This window comes from Oncorhynchus tshawytscha, linkage group LG13 (genome assembly GCF_018296145.1).
Source record: "Oncorhynchus tshawytscha isolate Ot180627B linkage group LG13, Otsh_v2.0, whole genome shotgun sequence".
Classification (NCBI taxonomy): Eukaryota; Metazoa; Chordata; class Actinopteri; order Salmoniformes; family Salmonidae; genus Oncorhynchus; species Oncorhynchus tshawytscha.
The window spans coordinates 44,532,299-44,542,893 of record NC_056441.1 but is presented as its reverse complement, the minus strand read 5'-3'; the positions used below and the strand labels follow the sequence as shown (position 1 = coordinate 44,542,893).

General features: G+C 41.8%; 1 protein-coding gene across 1 annotated transcript; it reads right to left on the bottom strand.

The window, feature by feature from the left end:
- Positions 1-1,799: 1,799 nt before the first annotated feature.
- LOC112264988 (sodium/potassium-transporting ATPase subunit beta-3) lies at positions 1,800-10,330 on the bottom strand. Its single transcript, XM_042295769.1, has 6 exons — positions 10,170-10,330; positions 5,815-5,913; positions 5,192-5,379; positions 4,317-4,367; positions 3,028-3,114; positions 1,800-2,728 (listed from the first exon to the last, which is right to left on the bottom strand). Exons 1-6 carry the CDS (start codon positions 10,249-10,251, stop codon positions 2,561-2,563), a joined length of 675 nt encoding a protein of 224 aa, XP_042151703.1. The 5' UTR covers positions 10,252-10,330; the 3' UTR covers positions 1,800-2,560.
- Positions 10,331-10,595: the final 265 nt, after the last annotated feature.

Sequence of the window (10,595 nt, the reverse complement as noted above, 5' to 3'; positions counted from 1 at the left end):
GGGCTTGGACAGCTTGCTATTATCAATGGAAAAATGAATTCCCAAGTTCATCAAGACATTTTGCAGGAAAATGTTAGGCTATCTGTCCGCCAACAGAAGTTGGGTGATGCAACTTACTTACAAATAAGTAAATCAACAACAGAATGAAAAATACCTTCTGGAGAGGCTCAGTCAGTCCTGACCTCAACCCAATTGAGATGCTGTGGCATGACCTCAAGAGAGCAGTTCACACCAGATATCCCAAGAATATTGCTAAACTGAAACAGTTTTGTAAAGAGGAATGGTCCAAAATTCCTCCTGACCTTGTGCAGCTCTGATCCGCAACTACAGAAAACATTTGGTTGAGGTTTTTGCTGCCAAAGGAGGGTCAACCACCTGTTGCGACTCTAGGGGCAGTATTTTCATTTTTGGGAAAAGAACGTTCCCGTTTTAAACAGGATATTTTGTCAGGACAAGATGCTAGAAAATGCATATAATTGACAGCTTATGATAGAAAACACTAACGTTTCCAAAACTGTAAAGATATTGTCTGTGAGTATAACAGAACTGATGTAGCAGGCGAAAGCCTGAGAAAAATCCAATCCGGAAGTGCCCCATATTTTGAAAGCGCTGCGTTCCAATGAGTCCCTGTTGGGCTGTAAATGTGCTATCAACCAGCTTACGCTTTCCCCAAGGTGTCTACAGCATTGTGACGTAGTTTTACGCACCAATGTTGAAGAATAGCCGTAGGCGGCTACATTGCGCAAGTGGTCACCTGATGCCCCCAGAGAGATTCTCGTGTAAAATACAGAGGTAGCTTTACTCCAATCGGTCCTACTGAAAAACGAATTGTCCCGATGGATATTAGATATTAGAAAAACACCTTGAGGATTGATTATAAACAACGTTTGCCATGTTTCTGTCGATATTATGGAACTAATTTGGAATATCACCGTTTTAGTGACTGCAATTTCCGTGCAATTCCTCAGCCAAACGTGAAGAACGAACGGAGCTATTTCGCCTACAAAAATAATATTTTTGGAAAAAAGGAACATTTGCTATCTAACTGGGAGTCTCGTGAGTGAAAACATCCGAAGCTCATCAAAGGTAAACGATTTAATTTGATTGCTTTTCTGATTTCCGTGACCAAGTTACCTGCTGCTAGCTGGACAAAATGCTATGCTAGGCTATCGATAAACTTACACAAATGCTTGTCTAGCTTTGGCTGTAAAGCATATTTTGAAAATCTGAGATGACAGGGTGATTAACAAAAGGCTAAGCTGTGTCTCAATATATTTCATTAGTGATTTTCATGAATAGGAATATTTTCTAGGGATATGTATGTCCGTTGCGTTATGCTAATTAGTGTCAGGCGATGATTACGCTCCCGCATGCGGGATGGGGAGTCAGTAGAGGTCAAATCCAAGAGTTCACGTACTTTTTCCACCCCGCACTGTGAATGTTTACACGGTGTGTTCAATAAAGACATGAAAACGTGTAATTGTTTGTGTGTTATTAGTTTAAGCAGACTATGTGTGTTTACTGTTGTGACCTAGATGAAGATCAGATCACATTTTATTTCCAAAGGGTTCACATACTTTTTCTTGCCACTGTAGGCGTTTCTTTTGTCCAAGTGGGAAAGCGCAGTGTGGAGTATAATAGTGATTGCATCGTCTGTGGATGATAATGGTGTTGATGTGACCAGCCTACCAAAGTTCTTCATGGCTACAGACATGAGTGCTACTGGTCGGTAGTCATTTAGGCAGGTTTCCTTGGTGTTCTTAGGCACAGCCATGGCACTAAAAGTAAATAGACACAAATTGAGATTTAAAAAAAATCTTTATTTCAAATTTGTTCTCATACAGACCTTAAGGCATCTGTACAAAGCACAGTTCCCATAGGTGTGTAAAAACCTCTTCCCTTAGATGTTGGACAGGTAGGTTTAATTATAAGCCGATATATTTTTGTGCATTTTTCATCCTTAAATGTATTCTCTTAAACAATAATCTTAAATTACAGCTATTCGTTATTTCTTCGTTTGATTTCTTACAGCGTTCAGACAGTGAGCTAAAGACAGAAACAGTGTTTATAGCCATCAAGTATGTACATACAGAAACAACACATCACGCACAGCACTACGGGATACCACATCAATTCAATGCTCCAAATACAGCTATATACAGGTCCATACTAAGGCATGATGTCGCTACATCACCACTAACTTTATTGGAGGTGAGAGGTGTGTGTGTATTTGTGTGTGTATTTGAGGGGGGATTCAAATTGTTAGTTTATTGTATTTCCCTTTTCATGGTGTGATGAAGGGCCAAGAGGGGGGCTGGCAGGTGGAGGAGTCAGTGACATATGATAAGGGATGGGGATTTAAAAACGAATATAAGGAGCACACCACCATGCTACCGTAGCTTCCCCTGATCCACCCCTCCAGTAGCCAAGGGGGCAGGGCCTGGTCCTGGCCGAATGGAGGGGGGAAGTGGATTGAGGAGGACGGTTCAGTGGAGATGGGTGAGGGCATTGATTACACGTAAAGACGGCATTGTGCAGCTCTAGTGGTTTTCCTGAACCACTACTCGACCACTTTGACCCTGAATGTGACGCGCCCCAGGAACTTGTCGCGGTCGTCACTATTCCGCAGGTCGGAGCCCTCGATCTTACACTCCATGGTCAGCTCGTTGTTGTAGTCTTCCTTGGTCAGCAGAAGCTTGACCGCAACCAGGGGCTGAACGTAGGTTGACTGGCAAACACACAGGGAGAGATGGAGGGAGACCACTGTTAATTCATATATTCACAGACGTGTGCACATCCATACACATAACAGTGGTTGTCATGACAATACACTGACAATCAATTTGCACTCAGTGCCTCAGGTGAATATAGTCCACCCACATACTGTACATTTCCCAGGATTCTCATCTCCCCAGACTGCCTTGACAATAGTAACATTTACTACTTGTAATTACAATTAAATTATTCTGCATTCAATCTCATTAACAGTTTCCTTTACAATATAAATATGTAGCGTAATGTACTTACATGCAAATTCTTCCCGTAATAAGGGAAGTACATCTTATCGAAACGCCCCTCGGATGGGAAGTACTGCATCTGCAGGGGGCTTTCTCTCTGTGGGTGGAAGGGGATGAGGAGGAAGAGGTGGAAGAAAAGGAAGGAGGGGGTGAGGAAGAGGTGTGAGATCACAGAACTATACATATTAATGCACTGGGAACGTACGAAGCTGCCTCCACCGACTCTCAGGGCAACAATCTGACTAACTCTGTACACAATCACATAAAACAATCCTGGAGTCTACAAACACACACATACTGTAGCTTTACACACGACAGGTGTAAACCACCACATACTGTCACAGGACACAATGTAGTTACCACGCATGCACACGCACGCACACACAATATAGTTACCACCCACTCACACATACCAGTACACACACACACACACACAATCTGCCACCAGATGGTTCTCTATGGTTATCAGAATGGTTTATGGTGGAGAGGAGAAATTCAAATGAATTCAGAGAGAAAGAGAGGAGGACAGATGGAGGGGAGTTAAAAGAGCCAGTGTTTCTTTGTAGACCTTCAAACATTTGCAAACAGGTCACAAAGGTCAGAGTTGACAGTCTCGGTGAGGGAGGGATGGAACCCAGAGCGTGTGCGCTCGAGAGAGACATTGTTAGAATGTCAGAGCCAGAAGAAAACCATTGAAACACCATTAGTGGGAGCCATGGGCAGCGGAGCAGAGTTCTAAAATCAACGGAAGGAACCTTTTCAGGTTCCAATGCATTACCATAACAGATACATACACCAACTGCAGTTATATACAGTCAGTGACAATAATTACCAAAAATATCAACACTTTAATATGGACTATTCCTCTGTCTATATTGTCTTTGGGGTGATTAGTTATAGGGGTTAGATTAGAAAGCTCTAAAACATGAACGCCATGAATGCTGTTTAAAGCAGCAGAGGACAAAGCGCCACATCACAGAGGTGGACAGAAGCAGCGCAGAAAGGTAATGGAGAAAGGCTAGGGCTAGGACCCGATTTCATACCCACCAGTGTACTGCTGGCCCTACAGGCAGCGTGGAGAGAAATCAAATATTGACACTTGTGTGAAAACACAGACAGAAACACACATGTGCATTCCTACATAAAGCACACATACAAATACAAAACAAAAGACACGTTAGGGAGTACAAAACCTGTCTCAAAGACCTAGCACACAAAAACACAACCTGGAGTATACACACACACACACACACACGATTCATTGTTATACCCAAAAGAAAAATGGTTTGTTTGCTTTACCTTAGCTGTGCAGTTAATGTAGGGGTCCCCGCGCGGTTTCAGTCCAATGATCTACAGGAGTGAGAAGAATATCATAAAGACTATTATAGCAACCTTTAGTGAGTTCAACATTTTGTTCTGGTGATTTTTACACATTCCTCAAGCTTATTTACATGTAAAAATGATCAAGACACACCAGATTTCAGAATGGTCTCAAAAATGGAAGCACTGATTTGAGTTAAAAGATGTTGAGAAGTAGCTCAGTTAGTGACGCAAGGAAATGATTTGGTTTGAGCTGGCCGTATAAGGACCAGTCTGTAGATCAGGCACATGTGTGCTGCCTGCTTACTGAAAGGCCAAGGACTTGTACTTTCATAAACATAGCTGCCTCAGAGATGCCTAAGAATCTTCTTAATTTCCCCTGATAGGATTCATTAAGTTAAATTGGTATTCAATCAGGCAACACAGGCCAATCAATGCACTCTGACCTCTATCCCTGCAAACAGAGATGCTGACACAGAATGCTCTGTCGGCACAGAGGATATTCCAAATAGTGATTAAGAAACAAGTGCAGTGGAAAGGACAGAATAAGCATTTTTCAATATGAATTTGAACAAACTCTACTTCTGCATGAAGACAGAGAGAGGAAACACTGAAAAGCTGTAGTTCAAAGGCAATGGATCGAAGATAAGAAGGTACTCGTGTAGGGGAGGTAATTCAGTGAACCACGCTTGTGTGATGAGTGACCTTGCCTGAGACCTGATGACTTGTCATAGCTCCCAGAGCTAATGGCTTAGGCTTTAAGCTCCAGTCTTTAGGCTTTAGCTCAGTGGGCTAACGCTGTCCATTTCATTTTGAGAAGAGTCCGACCAACGATCCCCAATCGGGGCACTCACCCTGTTCATCTTGACTAGGACGCAGGGTTTGCCCTCAGCGTAGCCAAAGGTGGTGTCAGACAGGCCGGAGCACTGCCGGAGCAGATTGCGCTTGAACTGACACACCTTCTTCTCCTCCTGATCATCCTGCTCATAGTACTCTCCCACCATACACAGCTCGTTCTTCTCCTGCACAGTGTCGTTGTATTCTGAGGGGTCCCAAAATAGGGCACAGACTCAAGTTCCACTGTATTTGACAGCCTGCTATTTACCTGGTACAGACAGTATTCACCTAAATATTACATGTCAAAATTATAGCTAATAATTATATCACAGTAATGTATTCATTACTTGTTTGTTTCTTTGGGATACATATTACATAATCAGTTAGCCAGTTTTGTGTTGCATGTAAAAAAGTAGTTAGTATGCATTCACATACTCCAGCGCCACTGCCAAGGATTACAGTGCCCTTTCAAGTCAGGTAGAATACTCTCCTTAGTAATGTACTGTATACAAAAGTGTAATTAACTGCAACTAATTAAACTAATTTCCTTAACCAATAAAACTGCATTTGTGCATAGATGTCAGATGTACACATTCTTTAGAAAACTAAATGGGACTGAAAGAGGGGATCTATCACTCACGCTGAAGGAAGTTTTCCAGATGCTGGACATACTGGCCGTACTGCTTAGGGTCGGTGCGGTTGAAGACGATGTCCAAGGACCGGGGCCTGATCACCAAACCTGAGGACAGGTAGGGGGAAACATGTCACGTCAACTGTCTGTGTAGCATTGTGATGTTCCCCTAGATTATGCACCAAGTTATGCACCAAGTTGCACACAAGGACCAATTCAAATAGGCCAGGTCAAGAGGGGATGTTAATAATTTGATAATAATAATAATAATAATTCAGTGTGGTTTTAAAATTTAATTTGATTAGAGCTGCATTAGAGCTGCATAGCTAATGTTATTCTTTGGTGTACAAACACTTTTCATATCAATATTGTACATACATGTGATACAGTACAGTGACCGTATTACCGCCACACCGGTGGTCACGAGTCAATGACAGCAGTCAAATTCCACGTGACTGCTTAGTATTATTGACTGTATGTTTGTTTTACTCCATGTGTAACTCTGTGTTGTTGTATGTGTCGAACTGCTTTGCTTTATCTTGGCCAGGTCGCAATTGTAAATGAGAACTTGTTCTCAACTTGCCTACCTGGTTAAATAAAGGTGAAATAAAAATAATAACAAAATAAAACAGTCACAGTAATTAGGCTTCTTCAAGCTCTGATTCTGCTGATGGTCATTAGTTAGCCTACCAAACTTGCTAACTGCCTGGTACTCAGCACTGACATAAATGCAAATCGAATCAAAAATCGAATCAAATACTTCAGGAGAGCTCATGTCCGCAACATTTCTATAGGCGTGAAAAAACAGAGTGAAAAATATTACCCTCTCTCTTGTGAATGATGCTCAGCTTTTGTGCAGTAAGGCAAGAAACAGAGTATGCCTTTTTTTGCAACTTTTTCAAAACACATTTAGCCTAGCCCATATGTTTTGATAAGGTTTGTATCACAACTAAGTGGCCAAATATCCTCTTAAAATTAAGCATTATGCCACTTTACAATGGGTGTAAAGCCTAACTGGCATATATTTTATAATTAAATCATTTCATGCATAATCGCATTTGTGGTCACTTTTGAGAATGGTGTTTTCCCGCTAATTGATTGAATTTTGGGATCTATCACATCCCACAACTGTCACAGACTATGTTTGGAATATTTATTTCTCGCAAAGACTTGAATAGTTCAACTTTTGTACTATGGGGGAAAGTACATTGACATAAGCTAGTGTTTTTGGTGTCGTTAAGCCTACTCATCATGTTGGCTGACGAAAAGTTATGTGGACAGTTCTTCCAATATCTTCAATATGCGCCGCGGAATTGGATAAGGATGCGCGCAGTTGCCTCCCCGGTGTCTGTCTTCCCTTGTAGCCTGTGATCACATGACGGGCATTGGCTAATAAGAATTTAGCTATCTGAGAGAGCCATGTGAGTGAGTGCTTCGGAGCATGCAGCTGGGAGAAGGAAATTATATTCAGCTCAAGGGCACAACGGCCACTGGCTGCTAAAGGCATGGATTTTTTAGGGGGCATTAAGGTGACACAAAAGGGATGCTGCCGGGAAATTCAAGGCATTATCAAGTGCTTGTCAAATTGTGAAGAGACTGATGAAGTTTGTGGAGCCTGCGCAAAAAAAACAAAGCAGAGCTCATGCCTTTCATGCAACTTTTTTCAAATCATCATTAGGGTCACATCATGCAGCCTTAAAATGTCTTAAAAATCTAAACATATAGCCCAACATTTGTATCACAACTAAAGTTGCAAAAATAAGGAGGACCTGTTTCTTTGTAAACTGCTCAACACAGAATAGCCGCATGTGCACACTCCCTCAAATAGTTTGGAGAAAATATCCTTTATATTTTATTCATGTTCAATTGTATTCTTCATACTATAAAATAATGCCATGGAATTCTAAGCAAATCTTGTCTGCTAAATTAACTAGTGTAGCCCACAGCCATATTGCACAGCCAGATCAGGGCCTAACATAAGGACAACTCAGAATATGGTATTTTCTGTTCTTCTAAAATAGACTACATTTTCTTTAGACCTGTCTAAAATAAATAATGCATTTATTGTGATGGTGTAGGCTTTATTACATGGATTTATTAGACTTTTAAAAATGTAGATGTTCCAAAAATGTGTGGAAGCCAGGAGATGCTAAATGTGTTTATGTTAATTAATGGTCAATTACCGTGAGACTGGCAGTTATTTGCTTGACAATCACCGGCTGACAAAATTTTATGAACAGCCACAGTCCTAGCTGTGACCTGAAGATTTGTGTTACACCTGAAGGCCTGGGCTTTAGCTCAGCAGACTAACTAATTTCTGGTGTTATGCAGATGACCCCAGTTTAAATCCAGGCAGTCACACTAATAATACTATTATTGTTATCAAAATCTTATACTACAATAAGCCACATGTATTGCTTATGCTGCCTGACAGCCATATATTGTAATACTGTATCAATTGTTCAAATGGGTTGCGGAGTGAGTTGATTAAAAAAAAATATATACTTTAATACCTAAGACATGTTTTCACAACAGCCAATGTTATTAACACTCGCCAGATGAAACCCTGCTGGCAAAAAGGGTCAGCTGTGACCGACGGTCAAAACAGAGGTTGCGTCCCAAATGGCACCCTATTCCCTATAATAGTGCACTGCTTATGACCAGAGCCCTATAAGCCTTTGTCAAAAGTACTGCACTATGTAGGATATAGGGTGCTATTTGGGACTCAGGCAAGCCAACTGCAAACGGCAAGGCTGAGGAAGCCTTATTATCAGGAATCTATGATGGAATTTCACTCGTAGCTGATTCAGATGAGTACGTCTTAGTTTTGACCTCAAGGTCCTTCATCGACTGCATACTTATGTAATACATGTATCACTAGCCACTTTAACTATGCCACTTTGTTTACATACTCATCTCATATGTATATACATACTGTACTCGATATCAGCTACTGTATCTTGCCTATGCTGCTCTGTACCATCACTCCTTCATATATCCTTATGTACATATTCTTTATCCCCTTACACTGTGTATAAGACAGTAGTTTTGGAATTGTTAGTTAGATTACTTGTTGGTTATTACTGCATTGTCGGAACTAGAAGCACAAGCATTTCGCTACACTCGCATTAACATCTGCTAACCATGTGTATGTGACAAATAAAATTTGATTTGATTTTTTGATTTGAAGGCGTCAACACCCAGGACAGCATTAGAAAGTGTGTGGTGTGATAGACGACAATGGAAGGACTCCAAAAGAGGGGACAATGGGAGAGGACACAGAGTGAGAGAAGGTGACAGGAGACTGTGGGTGGAATAAATTGTCACGAGGAGTGTGTGCATGTGTGTAAGAGAGAGAGAAGCTTGCTATACTATACCTGCATTCCACACATTTTTTGCCAAACCCCAAAAAGCAGCTAGTCAGAAGGTTTGCATTTTAGCGGCAACTCTACACCGCACACAGCACATTTTACAAGAGCAGAAAGAGTCAAAAGATATTCAACAAGGCTGACTGTGGATGGCGGAAGACATAAATGTGCAGTATGGCTAAATTGGTAGAGCATGGTGCTTGCAATGCCAATATCGTGGGTTCGATTCCTGCATGACTAAGTCTCTTTGGAGAAAAGTGTCTGCTAAATGGCATATATTATTATTATATACAGTATTAGGACATAGGCCTAGAGGAGGGGAGTTCGTTTTTATGATGGCCTCTCTGTCAGGGCAATGGAGAGAGGCTGTGGGGACAGAACAGATGGGTGCTGTACTGGTGGACCAGCGGGAGGATGCATGCAGAGCCTGGGAGACAGACTCTCTCACTCCAACAGACACATACCTCTACTCCATAATTCACAGGATTACATTTCTAACTCTTCTATTTTTTTTTGTAACACTAACACAGTATTAATTAACATGTTTTTGAGACTCTGCCGGTAGTTTTTCCATTTCTAAAATTACGATATCGGTCAGTCAGTGTTTGACTGATCTGTTTATTCCCTGAGTGCTTGCATATTTTGGCAGTGGCAGCCAGTAAGGCCTTCAGTGGGACATGGCAGCAGAGTCTGAGACATTGTGCAAGCCAGGCCAGGCGCTAGCAGAGAAAGCTCTGGCGTTAGTGAGTGAGCTCACCAGCCAACTAGCAGGCTCCCATTCTGCAGGAGCCTCGGCTATGCTTCAACAGTGGTCCAGACGCCGCAAGAAAAGAAACAACGCTGTCCATGAGAGATAATGACATATTTGAGAGAGAGTGGACATATTCATATTGTGAGTGAGAGTGAGAGAGAGAGAGAGAGAAAATAGGTGAATTTCAATTTGAGCACTGTTCTGTTTAGGTTGAGTGTCTGTTTCGCTGCAGCGTAATAAGTCACCTGGACTGGCCACTCGGTCGCGGTACGTAGGAATGTTGTCGTCTAGTGTCTGCAGCATGACCCACATGGTGAGCGTGAACATCCCCGCCAGGAAGCCATAGAAGACCAGGTAGAAAAGCAATATCAGGGCTGAGGGGAGAGAGAGGGAGTAATTATTCTCTGTTAATCACACAATCTCTGTTAATCACACAAAACAGATCAAAAGCATTCCTCCCATCAGTGTAAGTCACATGACTTGATTCTTTGTCCCCATAATTAGACATCCACCATAGTTCCTGGAGAGGACAATGTGAAAGAAAAAATATCAGGATCAGCACAGTACGGAGAGAGAGAGAGAGAGAGTCAACTGTGACTGACCCCAAATTAAGAAATCTGTGACTATGTACAGTGAGCATAGCCTTGATATTGAGATAGGCCATCACAGCC

Bases quoted from the DNA above. Each gene is read 5' to 3' on its own strand.
- LOC112264988 (XM_042295769.1), bottom strand. From the start codon at position 10,251: ATGTTCACGCTCACCATGTGGGTCATGCTGCAGACACTAGACGACAAC. The intron at 4,368-5,191 runs GTGAGTGCCCCG...TCACTCCTGTAG, and splicing joins TCCTAGTCAAGATGAACAGG to ATCATTGGACTGAAACCGCG. The intron at 2,729-3,027 runs GTAAGTACATTA...TGTGTTTGCCAG, and splicing joins ATTACGGGAAGAATTTGCAT to TCAACCTACGTTCAGCCCCT.